This window comes from Oncorhynchus gorbuscha, linkage group LG02 (assembly GCF_021184085.1).
Source record: "Oncorhynchus gorbuscha isolate QuinsamMale2020 ecotype Even-year linkage group LG02, OgorEven_v1.0, whole genome shotgun sequence".
Classification (NCBI taxonomy): Eukaryota; Metazoa; Chordata; class Actinopteri; order Salmoniformes; family Salmonidae; genus Oncorhynchus; species Oncorhynchus gorbuscha.
The window spans coordinates 42,575,680-42,591,249 of record NC_060174.1 but is presented as its reverse complement, the minus strand read 5'-3'; the positions used below and the strand labels follow the sequence as shown (position 1 = coordinate 42,591,249).

Here is a 15,570-nt window from a genome sequence, read left to right as displayed (position 1 = left end):
TTTAGACTAATGGATGCCACCCCTTAGATGAAATACAGAACGGTTCCGTATTTCACTGAAGAATAAACGTCTTGTTTTCAAGATGATAGTTTCCGGATTCGACCATATTAATGATCTAAGGCTCGTATTTATGTGTGTTATTATGTTATAACTAAGTCTATGATTTGATAGAGCAGTCTGACTGAGTGGTGGTAGGCAGCAGCAGGCACGTAAGCATTCATTCAAACAGCACTTTTGTGCGTCAAGCATTGCACTGTTTATGACTTCAAGCCAATCAACTCCCGAGATTAGGCTCGTGTAGCCGATGTGAACTGGCTAGCTAGTTAGCGGGGTGCGCTCTAACAGCGTTTCAAATGTCACTCGCTCTGAGACTTGGAGTTGTTGTTCCCCTTGCTCTGCATGTGTAACGCTGCTTCGGGGGTGGCTGTTGTTGTTTTCCTGGTTCGAGCCCAAGGAGAAGCGAGGAGAGGGATGGAAGCTATACTGTTACACTGGCAATACTAAAGTGCCTATAAGAACATCCAATAGTCAAAGGTTAATGAAATACAAATGGTATAGAGGGAAATAGTCCTATAATTCCTATAATAACTACAACCTAAAACTTCTTACCTGGGAATATTGAAGACTCATGTTAGAAGGAACCACCAGCTTTCATATGTTCTCATGTTCTGAGCAAGGAACTTAAACGTTAGCTTTCTTACATGGCACATATTGCACTTTTACTTTCTTCTACAACACTTTGTTTTTTGCATTATTTAAACCAAATTGAACATGTTTCATTATTTATTTGAGGCTAAATTGATTTGATTGATGTATTATATTAACTTAATACTGAATGAACACTTATTTTGTTGTAATTGTCATTATTACAAATAAATAAATAAAAATTGTCCGATTAATCGGTATCGGCTTTTGGGGTCCTCCAATAATCTGTATCGACGTTGAAAAATCATAATCGGTCGACCTCTAATGCATATAAGATAAACAGAGTAGCAGCAGCATAAAAGAGGGGTCGGGGGGGCACACAATGCAAATAATCCGGGTAACCATTTGGTTACCTGTTCAGGAGTCTTATGGCTTGGGGGCAAAAACTGTTGAGAATCCTTTTTGTCCTAGACTTGGCACTCCGTTACCGCTTGCCATGCGGTAGTAGAGAGAACATGACCGGGGTGGCTGGGGTCTTTGACAATTTTCAGGGCCTTCTTCTGACACCGGCTGGTGTAGAGGTCCTGGATGGCAGGCAGCTTTGCCCCAGTGATGTACTGGGCCGTACGCACAACCCTCTGAAGTGCCTTGCGGTTGGAGGCCGAGCAATTGCCGTACCAGGCAGTGATGCAACCGGTCAGGAAGTTCTCGATGTTGCAGCTGTAGAACCTTTTGAGGATCTCAGGACCCATGCCAAATCAGTGTTGCTTGCCTCGAAGCGAGCATAGAAGTGATTTAGCTCATTTAGCTCATCTGGTAGGCTCGTGTCACTGGGCAGCTCGCGGCTGTGCTTCCCTTTGTAGTCTGTAATAGTTTGCAAGCCCTGCCACATCCGATGAGTGTCGGAGCCGGTGTAGTATGATTCAGTCTTAGCCCTGTATTGACGCTTTGCCTGTTTGATGGTTCGTCGCAGGGCATAGCGGGATTTCTTTTAAGCTTCCGGGTTAGAGTCCCGCACCTTGAAAGCGGCAGCTCGACCCTTTAGCTCAGTGAATGTTGCCTGTAATCCGTGGCTTCTGGTTGGGGTATGTATGTACAGTCACTGTGGGGGGGGCATCCTCAATGCACTTATTGATAAAGCCAGTGACTGATGTGGTGTATTCTTCAATGTCATCGGAAGAATCTCGGAACATGTTCCAGTCTGTGATCGCAAAGCAGTCCTGTAGTTTAGCATCTGCTTCATCTGACCATTTTTTTATAGACCGATTCACTGGTTCTTCCTGCTTTGATTTTTGCTTGTAAGCAGGAATCAGGAGGAAGAGTTGTGGTCGGATTTACCAAATGGAGGGCGAGGGAGAGCTCTGTATGCATCTCTGTGTGTGGAGTACAGCTGATCTAGGATTTATTTCCCTCTGTTTGCACATTTAACATGTTGATAGAAATTTGGTAGAACTGATTTAAGTTTCCCTGCATTAAAGTCTCCGGCCACTAGGAGCGCCGCCTCTGGGTGAGTGGTTTCCTGTTAGCTTGTTTCCTTATACAGCTGTCTGATTGTGGTCTTAGTATACTGTAGCCTATAAATGTGTAGGCAGACTGTAATAAAATTGATCATTTAAATAAAGGTTAAATAAAAATAACAAATACAATTATTATGTACTAAAAACATGTTTTTGCAGAGCATACAACCAAGCTGACACCCATCGGTGGAGATCAGTGGACAACGGGCCGCACTCCGAAAAAACGAGTAGTTAACAAGAAATCGGTTAGTTTTGCTAGATTCTTAAAATGTGTACGCAGCGTTGGAGTCACTTTTTTTACCCCCTTTTCTCCCCAATTTCGTGGTATCCAATTGTTAGTAGTTACTATCTTGTCTCATCGCTACAACTCCCATACGGGCTCGGGAGAGACTAAGGTCAAAAGCCATGCGTCCTCCGAAACACAACCCAAGAAAGCGCACTGCTTCTTAACACAGTGCGTATCCAACCCGGAAGCCAGCCGCACCAATGTGTCGGAGGAAGTTTATACTTATTTTCCACCATAATTTGCAAATTCATAAAAAAATCCTAGAATGTGTTTTTCTGGATTTATTTTTTTCATCTGTCAAATTACAGGCCTCTGTCATCTTTTTAAGTGGGAGAACTTTTTCAGCACAATTGGTGGCTGACTAAATACTTTTTTGCCCCACTGTAAGTACCAACATTCTTCCTGATAGTTAAAAACAAAAAAAATTGTTATCCTGACCTGGACACCATGTACAGTATTATAATAGCTCTCCCGATTGGCGCAGAGGACTAAGACGCGTCAGCACAGTAAAAAATGCGTTGCTACAGATGCAGGTTCGATACTCGTGCCGTTTGCCACCGGGAGACACATATGCAATTATTGGCGTCACGTACTTTTGAAATACTGTAGGCCTACCATAGGCGACATGAGTCTCACTAGTGTTGAGTAATGTGCTGTTAAAGAGCATATTGAAGTTAGAAGCAATAGCCTACCCTGCTGTGGTCAACTACACTGCTCAAAAAATAAACACTTTGTACAACACAATGTAACTCTAAGTCAATCACACTTCTGTGAAATCAAACTGTCCACTTAGGAAGCAACACTGATTGACAATACATTTCACATGCTGTTGTGCAAATGGAATAGACAACAGGTTGAAATTATAGGCAATTAGCAAGACACCCCCAATAAAGGAGTGGTTCTGCAGGTGGTGACCACAGACCACTTCTCAGTTCCTATGCTTCCTGGCTGATTTTTTTGGTCACTTTTGAATGCTGGCGGTGCTTTCACTCCAGTGGTAGCAAGAGACTGAGTCTACAACCCACACAAGTGGCTCAGGTAGTGCAGCTCATCCAGGATGGCACATCAATGTGAGCTGTGGCAAGAAGGTTTGCTGTGTCCGTCAGCGTAGTGTCCAGAGCATGGAGGCGCTACCAGGAGACAGGCCAGTACATCAGGAGATGTGGAGGAGGCCGTAGGAGGGCAACAACCCAGCAGCAGGACTGCTACCTTCGCCTTTGTGCAAGGAGGAGCAGGAGGAGCACTGCCAGAGCCCTGCAAAATGACCTCCAGCAGGCCACAAATGTGTCTGCTCAAACGGTCAGAAATAGACTCCATAAGGGTGGTATGAGGGCCCGACGTCCACAGGTGGGGGTTGTGCTTACAGCCCAACACCGTGCAGGACGTTTGGCATTTGCCAGAGAACACCAAGATTGGCAAATTTGCCACTGGCGCCCTGTGCTCTTCACAGATGTGCTCAGTGTGAACCTGCTTTCATGTGACAGACGTGACAGAGTCTGGTGACGCCGTGGAGAACATTCTGCTGCCTGCAACATCCTCCAGCATGACCGGTTTGGCGGTGGGTCAGTCATGGTGTGGGGTGGCATTTCTTTGGGGGGCCGCACAGCCCTCCATGTGCTCGCCAGAAGTAGCATGACTGCCATTAGGTAATATATAATAATAATATATGCCATTTAGCAGACGCATTTATCCAAAGCGACTTACAGTCATGTGTGCATACATTCTACGTATGGGTGGTCCCGGGGATCGAACCCACTACCCTGGCGTTACAAGCGCCATGCTCTACCAACTGAGCTACAGAAGGACCACGTACCGAGATGAGATCCTCAGATCCCTTGTGAGACCATATGCTGGTGCGGTTGGCCCTGGGTTCCTCCTAATGCAAGACAATGCTAGACCTCATGTGGCTGGAGTGTGTCTGCAGTTCCTGCAAGAGGAAGGCATTGATGCTATGGACTGGCCCGCCCGTTCCCCAGACCTGAATCCAATTGAGCACATCTGGGACATCATGTCTCGCTCCATCCACCAACGCCACGTTGCACCACAGACTGTCCAGGAGTTGGTGGATGTTTTAGTCCAGGTCTGGGAGGAGATCCCTCAGGAGACCATCCGCCACCTCATCAAGAGCTTGCCCAGGCATTGTAGGAAGGTCATACAGGCACTTGGAGGCCACACACACTACTGAGCCTCATTTTGACTTGTTTTATGGACATTACATCAGTTGGATCAGCCTGTAGTGTGGTTTTCCACTTTCATTTTGAGTGTGACTCCAAATCCAGACCTCCATGGGTTGATAAATTTGATTTCCATTGATAATTTTTGTGTGATTTTGTTGTCAGCACATTCAACTATGTAAAGAAAAAAGTATTTAATAAGAATATTTCATTCATTCAGATCTAGGATGTGTTATTTTAGTGTTCCCTTTATTTTTTGAGCAGTGTATTTTAGTGCCATTTTGCGCTGCTCTGAGACAAGCATGGGGACTGGTCTTGATAAATCAATGACATTTTTATTCATTATTGGTTAGACTACAATTAGAGTGTGGAAATGTTACGCTCTTAGTACTGTAGCCTACTCCCGACCGTCATGTTGTACAGTGCCATATTTTCCGTTCCATCCTAACTGAAACACTGAGTTTAGAATAGAAACACCATAATAGTAATCAAATTAATTCAGCAAAATTTCTTAAAATCAGTCCCATATACTATGTTTTACAAAAAAAGGTTTTATATTCTCTAGTACAATCACTATTGAAGGTTATCAAATGCTTCTCAAAGATGCCCTCTGGTGGTCAATCTACCACTAATTAGCTTTAATGGTTACAGTGGCTGACACTTAAATAACGTGCCATGTAATTCTGTGGCATCATGCAAGCTGTGCTGCAGTACGCCGCAACTTTTAAAGGACGAACCATTATATGACATTTGCTTCGCGCATTTAATTGTAGACATCTTGTCTGTGATGTAATTATGATAATGTACGGATGTCATTTAATGTGATTATTATTATATTCAATAAACATTGGTCATGTATTTCTTTCCTTTTGTTTCCATTAAAGTCCATCTAGTTAAGGTTGTTAAATTAACATGAGCTAGAAACACTATACTGCAGTGAATTAGACGATTGTTTGTTCAATGTGTTTGTACTTTCTCTCTCCAAATAAACTAAACTGTAGTTAAAGGGTACATTATGTCCCTTCTCGTTCATTACTAATTGGATTTATTGGGCATGCTTAATCAATCGGTCACATTTGAGTCTGGGTTAAACAGGATCCGTTGTTCGTAGTTGTTTTTGCAGACGTTCATGAGAAAATCTCTTTGTGACCCACAGTGGCCCTCTTTTCCATCTGTATGTTGAGAGAAGGGGCTGTTGTTTTGAAGTTATTTTTGCCCCACCTCAGGGCTAACTGAATTAGCGTGTCGTGTCAGGCTCCTGTGGTCTGTCGGCCAGTCTGTCCTCACTTCACCTGTTTCTCAATGCCTCTGCCCTCTCGCTCAATGCCTCTGCCCTCTCTCGCTCTTTTTCTCTCCCCTTTTCACACTCAGTGACTAAACAAACTTCTACAGTGCATTTGAGATTCTCCCAATACCTCACCTCGTGTGAGCATCGTTGGGAGGGACATCGTTGGGAGGGATGTTAGACCATTCCTCCATACAGAATCTTTCGATTCTTATGGACTGTCCGCTTCAATTAAACCACAGGTTTTCAATGGTTTTCTATTCTGGAGTCTGAGAGCTCACTGGAATTCAACTGGAATGTCTCGACCCGGGTCCGCTGACTTTCTTGCTTCGCAGCTCAAATGTATCGTAAATGTCACAGTAGCCACTAGACTAGCCAGTAGGCTAAAGCACAAAGATAGCTACTGGTAACATGCAACGTTAACAAACATCATTTGCTTCATAAAGTAACTTCAACAAACAACAATTAATGTTTAGCCCTCTCAAACAAATATGAAAGTACAATAACGTTGTCATTCATATTATCTAGTGCTAGGTAGCAAGCTAAGCAAAAATGTACTCCTCACATACTAACTTAACAGCTAAGTTAGCTAGAATGCCAATGTTAGCTAAACAATGGCATTCAGCCTACTTTATAACAAACCTTGCTTAATTTCATCAATATCATGCGCAAACCATTACATAAAGTTGTTAATTCACTAGGCAGTTGATTCTTGCGTTCCTGCTTATTGCTTTCTGAGATTCCCTTAAAGGCGTCAATGTCAGAATAACCGGCTTTTTAATGCTATAGGTCTATATAGGTCTATAGGTCTATCTATAGGTCTATGCTAGGTAAATCTCCGCCTTATCTCAGCTCACTGCTCACGATAACACCCACCCGTAGCACGCGCTCCAGCAGCAATATCTCACTGGTCATCCCCAAAGCCAACACCTCCTTTGGCCGCCTTTCTTTCCAGTTCTCGGCTGCCAATGACTGGAACGAATTGCAAAAATCGCTGAAGCTGGAGACTTATATTTCCCTCTCTAACTTTAAACATCAGCTATCTGAGCAGCTAACCGATCGCTGCAGCTGTACATTGCCCACCCAATTTACCTACCTCATCCCCATATTGTTTTTATTTACTTTTCTGCTCTTTTGCACACCAGTATTTCTACTTGCACATCACCATCTGCTCATCTATCACTCCAGTGTTAATATTCTATATTCTAATTACTTCGCTACTATGGCCTATTTATTGCCTACCTCCTCACGCCATTTGCACACACTGTATATAGACTTACTTTTTTCTATTGTGTTATTGAATGTACGCTTGTTTATTCCATGTGGAACTCTGTGTTGTTGTTTGTGTTGCACTGCTTTGCTTTATCTTGGCCAGGTAGCAGTTGTAAGTAAATGAGAACTTGTTCTCAACTAGCCTACCTGGTTAATTAAAGGTTACTCAGTGACTGTCAAGACTGAACAAAGTTTCAACAGCATTCATTTCCTTTGACTAAATCAACTGTGTTGACCACTGTGCTGACCACTGTTGGCAAATACATCCTAGTTAGACTTGCGCCTGCTATTAATTAGGGCCTTGTTATAAAACAGAGAAACTAGTTTATATACTCAACTTTATGCTTCTAAAGCTGTCAAATAAATTGTACGCCTACAATGTTTCAATTGCTCAAACATATCTATAAATGTTATTTGAGGAATGGAGGGAAGCTGGATATGGGGTGAAAATGCTCTGTTTAGTTTATTAATTCAACCATTTTTTTAAACATGCACACATAGAACTTGAAAAAGCCATATATGCACATTAATAAAATCATTGAGGATAACACACAATAAAGTCTGGGACTTATTTCCATTGTGGTCCCCTGTTATTTACATATTACATTGTGTCATTTAGCAGATGCTCTTATCGCGGGCGATTTACAGAAGAAGTTAGGGTTACGTGCCTTGTGCAAGGGCACGTCAGCAGATTTTCCACCTCGTCGACTCAGGGATTTGAACCAGCGACATTTAGTTTACTGGCCCAACGTACTTAAACTCCAGGCTACCTGCCATCATGAGAGATGAGCTCACTGAAAAGTGCTGTTTAAAGAAACACTGCCGCTCCCTCTGTCTCTTCACGATCTCTCCTCTTTTTCCTGTACAGTATCTTTGTTTTTACATAAGCGGTGGGATAAAATCCTCCTCTTCCTACCTCTACGTTGTGCCAGCCATATCTATCAGCACCTTTTAAACCGTGTTTTTCAGCCAAACTGGCAACAAGATCTTACATAACATCAGCTGACGGTGATCTATTTGTCTCATGGGAAACCGACACGTGCACACAGATATTGGCACAGACACATCTTAAACCCATTATATAATGCTGCTATAGGTGCATGTATTTCTGTCTATATTTTCCTCTGTATTTTGTCCTTTATGGCCACTTGAGGTAGTAATCTCTGTTGCAGGTAGTGAGCTCTCTCTGTTGCAGTTCAGCATAGTAAATTTGTCTAGTGTGTCTACTAAAGACTGACACGTGAGCTCCCTCCCATAGGCCTACTCATTTTATTCACTGCTTCACTAGAAACACAATGTTTCTGTGTTTGAGCTCCTGGAGGCTGATCTGGAGTCAGTTCCTTTGAGGAGATATACTGTTCAGCTTACTGCAGTACGCAGCCAGTGGCTGGCTGATCTGGAGTCAGTTTGTCTGAGCAGCTATACTGTTAATGTACTGCTTACTACAGCCAGTTTATGTGAGCAGATCTTTGTACGGCTTACTGCAGTGTCTGGCTGGGAGAAAACAGGCCTGGTTAAAAGTAATCACACTCCTCTAAAGTGAGGAACTTGGACCAATTCCCTCAGATGTACTGCTTAATATACCCATCCTGGCTTTCTCTCTCTTTCTCTCACTCACTCACTCACTCACTCACACATACATACATACATACATGCATTCTTTTCCTGGCTCCCTCACTCCCTGTCAGCCTGTCTGTCTTCATCTTTCCTTCTTTTCCTCCCCCTCCCTCCCACACACTTTTCCTCTCCTCTGTCTTTCCCCCTCTTTCTCCCATCCCATTCGCTTTCACTTTTCCCTCCCCTTTACAGTGTTTCTCAACTTCTCCTTTCTCTCTCCATTGCTGCTCTCTTACCCTCTCGTACCCTCTCTCTCCCTCTGGTTTTAGCTCAGTAAACACTGCTGTGCAGTGTTGAACTTCTGAATTGTATAGGCATTGAATCTGCTATGTAAATACATTTAATTTGTGCCAATAAATGTTCTTTTGAAATCAAATCTCTCACTCTTTCTCGCACTTCCTCCCACTCTCGCTTCCTCCCGCTTTCTCGCTTCCTCTCACTCTCTCTCCTTCTCTCTCTCACTTCCTCCCTCCTTCTCTCTCCAGGAGAAGAACCTGGACTGGTTCCCCCGGATGCGGGCCATGTCTCTGGTGAGCAGCGAGGGGGAGAGTGAGCAGAACGAGATGCGCTCCCTACAGGAGAAACTGGATGGCACCGTCAAACTAGTGTCCCTGCTGTCTTCCCAGCTATTCGAGCTAAAGGAGAAGGTACGGCACTGTCGTTGAACAAGGCATTAGTTCATACACTTAAGACAACTCAAATGGCATGTTCATTGTGGCACTCAACGTTTAATGAGTGCTTCTTATTGGAAAAGTCACGGGTCGGTATTTGAGTGCCACCGTCCTAGGGGTCTCTCTAACACTTAACTGATCTTTGGATGTCATTGATTGGTCAGTGTAGTCCACACAGTATGGACTTTCTTCATTGGTATCTTTTTAACCCATAATAGGCTAATCAGGGGGAAGGGGGCTACTACTAAGCTATTTGTTTTAAGTTCATACCAGGTTGATTTTGCTATTTGATTTTGAATTTTAAGACCCCTTGAAGTATAAAAAACAATACATACCAAATGTATTTTATGATTTGTATTTTTTTTTTAAATGTAAACATGTATTTAACCCCTTATTTTTGTCACTAAAAAGTCTCTGTATATACTTCCATTATAATGTTTTTTACTTGCACTGGGAACCTTCAGACGAGTCTTGTGAGGACTGTGGGAGTCCTAGAGCAAAAACGTATATGTATGTGTTTGTGAGAGTCTCACCTTTCCAAAGAGGGGTCATATTAGCGCGTAGCCCAAACTGTTCGGACGCTATAGACAGAGGTTGGCAGATCGGCTGAACCGACTTCAGACGAGTCGCAAGACGCTTGTCAGGGTTGTAGAGCAAATCCGAGAACACCATTGTGGTTGTGAGATTCATCTTCTCATAGAGGGGTCATAATAGTTTGTCAGGTCTCTGACCTCTCTATAGGCGGTGTCATCATCGTCGGTGATCAGTCCTACCTCCGTTGTGTCGTCAGCAAACATAATGATGGTGTTGGAGTTGTGCCTGGCTGTGCAGTCATGAGTGAACAGGAGTACAGGAGGGGACTGAGCATGCACCCCTGAGGGGCCCCCGTGTTGAGGATCTGGGTGGATGGATGTATTGTTACCTAACCTTACCACCTGGGGGCGCCCCGTCGGGAAGTCAAGGATCCAGTTGCCCAGGGTACTGACCTTAGGGATGACCTTGGAGGGCACTTTGGTGTTGAACGCTGAACTGTAAACAATGAACAGCATTCTCACCATCATGAGTCGTCATGGGTCTCTTCACTTGCATCACAATGGTGAATCATTCCTATCAGTTCACATGCACTTGTCCTTTTCATTGAGGTTATCATGCCTTGCTGTACAATGCCATGTACCTCCCTGACCTTCCAGAGAGCCTGTGGCTGTTGGGCTGACTAGTCATGATGCAGCTAGTAGTTTGACCGATCGTCATCACTCCACCATCACCTGATCATTACAACACCATCACCTGCCTCTCCTGCATGTGATCTCCGTGCAGTCACAGGCCTCTCCTTGTTTGTTCCTGTTCTGCTGCCCAGATGTCCATGTAAACAACACCCCATGTTGACTCATTTACATTTGAGTAATTTAGCAGACGCTCCTATCCAGAGTGATTTTACAATTAGTGCATTCATCTTAAGATGGATAAGTGGGACAACCACATAGAGGGACACACTTCAGATAGTGAAAATAATAGCCGTGGTAAAAACAGAGCTGGAACATTGACCTCCTGCATGTTGTTTTGTGAACTTAGCTCTCTTATACTCGAATAGAGAAAATAACTTCACAGTAAAAACAGAGCTGAAACAGGAGTCATGGGTTGTGATTGATTCCTCATAGGTTGGCAAATCAATCAAAGTGCTGGTGTTCATTGTATCGCAGACTATACTGTGTTTACCTAGGAAGATTGTTAAGGACTTGTCTGAAGTCAGACAGTTGTTTCTGGAATGTTACATTGTGCAGGGTGATTATATGTCAAACAGGAAATCGAGGCTAATTAAGGACAGAGGCTTTTTCCGGCCATGTGTGAACACCGAGAGCTGAGCCAGGTCTTCAGAACAGAGATTACAGATACTGACCGGTACATTGTGTTTCTTCTCACTAATGGTGAATATCAGGAACCGTGTTATGAAGTGTAAACTAAAGACGGTGAAAAGCTATCCTGGAAAGATGGACATCTCAAATGGACTCCTTTGGACATTACCACATTTCAGTTTAGGAACTATCCCACAAATTGCCTAAAATGTACACAAATTGGTCAAGCTGAGATTGGATTTTGCGTTCTGAGATTACTGTCGGTGTAACCTGGGCTGACTCTTGACTATTTGTTGGCTACCATTCCAGATTGCCAGATTGTTGCCAGATTCCATTGATACTGCCCAAACTGTGAATGCTGTGTGTAGCTTATATTGAACAAGTTCTTCTTTCCTTATCTTCTCCACAGATGACAGAGCAAAGGAAGAATAAACAGAGGCTGGGCTTCCTGGGGACTCATGGAGTCAACAACCACCATATCCCAGCACACTGAGGGGCCCGGTGCCCCCTTATCACGGAGAACTCTGCTGGAGCTACACACAGTAACCACACTAACACACACAAACACACACACACACACAATGTTATCTGTTTTATGGAGCCTTTACTCAAACAGTGCCTTGTATTCAACGCAATCAGTGCCTCGTTCTTAGACTGAGTCCTCAGACGACTCACCCAGCATCACCCTCCCACATAGAACAGTACAGTGATTTGTGCGTTTAGAACAACACAAGCTGCACAGTCATTCTGATCATCCCATATAAGTCCTTCTGCTCTATGAGTGAGACTGAATGAGATGCCAGGCATGCGTCACTATGCCAGGCTGCAGCAGACTGACTGCAGCCTGGAGGTCAAGGAAGAGGGTTAAAGGTTAAACACTGTGGCCCTGTGGGCAGCCACACTCTTCCTTCAGTATTCTCAGTGCACTGTGTCTGTCTGACAGATGAAGACAGAGACTGGGCTATACCCAGGTCAGGTATTGGTACATTGGGTGGTTGGTGTTGTTCAACTCTGTTTAGACTTTGGAGGGGTTGCTCCTTGTATTATTGAATAGCCCTTTTGGGAAAGGGTATACGTGTCATTTTAAGGTAAAATATTTTCTTCCTAGCCTGGTCCCAGATCTGTTTGTGCAGTCTTGCCAACTCCTATGACAATAATATGAGTAGTAATATAATATGAGTTGGCAAGACCGCACAAACAGATCTGGGACCAGGCTATCTAGGCTATCTATTCTCTGTTTTGTTTTAATATGACCTGTTAACTCATGAATGTGGAGAATAAATCTTTTTTTTTTTTTTTTTTTCTTTTTTTACTGTGGAGTAGAAATGGATAAACTTACCGCGTGGCTGCCTTATGTGGGAGCATTGCTTCATCATCTTAATCATAATGACCGGGATAGTCAATGTTCTCAGTGGCCTGCACTTTTTATATATATATATATCTTTTTTTTGTTTGTTTGTTTTGTTAACATACAACTGGAGAAACGGACTTGCCTGTGACAATACTTTTAAGTGACACTTTACTTGAACTAGCCGCAATAATGCTTCATAGCTGTGTCATAAACATGTAGTAAAGATTCATTGCCAATGTCATTTCTAAAGGATATACTATGACAATGTTGTGACACAGATATTTACATATTGCTGTAGTTGGCCTCCTACTGTGAAGCTTCAAGACATGTTAACGACGCTGTTACGGCGCTGAGTTCAAGTAAAGTATTACCGCCTTTCCTCTCAAAGAAGTGTCATCCATGATAATGCAATCGCTGCACTCCATTACGTGCCTTTCTACAAATGTTGTACATAGTCTAGAAATAACGCAATGAAAAAATGTAGATGAAGATAATCTGATTATCTGTGTGGAATTTACTTGAAAGTCCTTGTGATTCAAAGTCTTATATTAGTACAGAATGTATTCACCACTGTCTAAAGATAATGTGCTTGTGTACAATACAGTAGATAGGTCGTACCACGAAATGAGTCCCTTTTGGGTACTATAACTTGCTGAAAAAAAACATTCTGTCATTAAGAGTACATTTTCAACTTAACTAAAAAACATGTTTTCCCATTTCAAGAGGTTAAATAAACAAATGACTGTGGTAGGTGCCTATTAAGTACCAAATAAAATAGCAGGGTTGGCCGTAACAGGGTTGACCGTAGCAGAGTTGGCTGTAATCGGGTGATTTAGCCTTAAATCAGGCATAAATCCCTTTGTTACAGGGGGAATGGAAGCTTGTTGTATGCAACAGGGAGTGACAATTGAATGCAAGCTTCACAAATGTGTTTTAATTGTTTAAACATTTCTATCCTGTCCATCTATGGGTAACGGGGTTGACGTGTTATGCACGACCCACTCGGTTTTCCACCACAAAACACCAGAAAATGATCAAAAGAAAAGAACCAGCTCAACTGCTTTTACAGTATGATTTGACTAGTAGATGTTGAAAGTTACTTTTGAGAAAATTATTAAACTCATATTACCATATTAAAATGAGAGTTCAGTTCACGTAACGGGGTTGACCTTTAAAATGAGGGCCATGGTTTTTTACCTTTAAAATGAATCATGAATCGCCTGAAATTAACCATTTTCAGAAAGGACTGTGAAAGCAAACAAAATATCGAGGGCTTTTGAGTGATGGAGACAACTTGGAAACAGTTTGTGATCAAGTGGGTCAAAATCTTCCTAGAAGTCACAGAGGAGACATGTCAAAATGCTGAATTTATTCATATAAAAAATCTGATTTATTGAATTGGCCATGTGGTCTATATTAAATGGCACTTCATTTAATATATAATTTAAATTCAAAATTGGTTCACAATTTCTATTAAGGGACGAAAAAGGGACTCATTTCATGGAATGACCCAGAAACAGTCACTCATGTTGATAAAGATGTTGCATAATACTGTACTCATGGGTGTGTTTCCCAAATGGCCCCCTATTCCATATGGACCGGGACATAACCATGGAACTCAATCTCCATACTGTATTCATTCTCTGTTTTTTTGTACTCAGCCATGTAAAGTAATCTCACTCAGTCAAATGGAATGCAATTCAATATATGTGTAAAAGTTTTAATCTCGCATAATCACATAACAGTATGTATGCACTCCAGAGTGGAATGCCCTTTGACAGTTTTCTCTAAACAGATCGTGTATTTAATGTTGTTGAGCTGTTATAATGTAATAAATCTATGATAAGATAAGAATGGATGTTTTTGCCTTGAGTTAATCACGGTCTCTGTGTATTTAGTCAGCAGTCTTTGGGTTGAATTAATGTTTGTCCTACCGTTGTGGCCCACTTGCGCACGTACACAGTACACACACCACAATAACTGTCATGCTTTAACTATCACACTGCAACCGTTCTGCTCAGTGCATCTGCTTAACACTCATAAGAAGCCTGATGGACTTTGGATCAGCGTTATCTTTTGTCATTTTTGACTTTCTCCTGTTTGGAAAGATCAAGATGAATGACTATGGAAATATGTGTGTGTGACTCAAATTCACCTTAATTCCAAATTAGCTAATTTTCTCTGATTTAAAGATATCAAATGAAATGGTTTACAGTGATAGGACAGACAAGGAATCTGTGAACAGTTGGATAACGCAACACGTGCGAGGTCATTAATGAATGTGAGGCTTGAATTGTTTCCAAGTTGTTTTATAATCCAGACACGTGATTTCCCCCCCGCCCCCCCTGTTTGATCTAAATGGAGGGCTTGGACAGGGCTCACGTCCAGAGATGGTTCTGTTCTTGTTGACGCTGGTGGGGCTGCATTCTCTCACGCCGCCTCTGTGACACAGCCATTAAAATTAGCTGCACGCGGTACCATAATAGCCCACAGCTGTCACCGAGCAAGGCAGGAAGGGGAAAGTCCAGCAGATCTGGAATTCTCCGACTTGGAGGGAAGGAGAGAGGGGGCGATGGGACATGCCTACCCTGGCTCTGTCGGTACTCTATGGTGCATTCATACACAAACATCCACTGCTTTGTTTTTTTACATTCCAATGACCTGGACAATTTCAGACATATATTCCTCAAACAATAATTTCTCTCATACAATTAAAATGGCATGGCAGATGCCGCCATAGTTAATCTACTGCTTCTGTTGGACGTGTCCTAACTGCCATTGGACTAATGTATTTGTTAGTAGCTAGTAGTGGTGTAAGGTTCTGTGTCAGGATCAGAATGAGAATAACTACAGTCTTTCCACTTGTGCTGCTCGGAGTCTGAAAACATTCTGCTGTAAT

At 42.6% G+C, this 15,570-nt stretch overlaps 1 protein-coding gene across 1 annotated transcript in view; it reads left to right on the top strand.

The window, feature by feature from the left end:
* Positions 1–14,525, top strand: part of LOC124002508 (inositol 1,4,5-trisphosphate receptor type 2-like) — a 173,865-nt gene extending 159,340 nt beyond the window's left edge. The window contains 2 exon segments of the mRNA XM_046309958.1: positions 9,282–9,443; positions 11,730–14,525. Of these exon segments, the coding sequence (XP_046165914.1) occupies positions 9,282–9,443; positions 11,730–11,813 (246 nt within the window). The 3' untranslated portion in view covers positions 11,814–14,525.
* Positions 14,526–15,570: the final 1,045 nt, after the last annotated feature.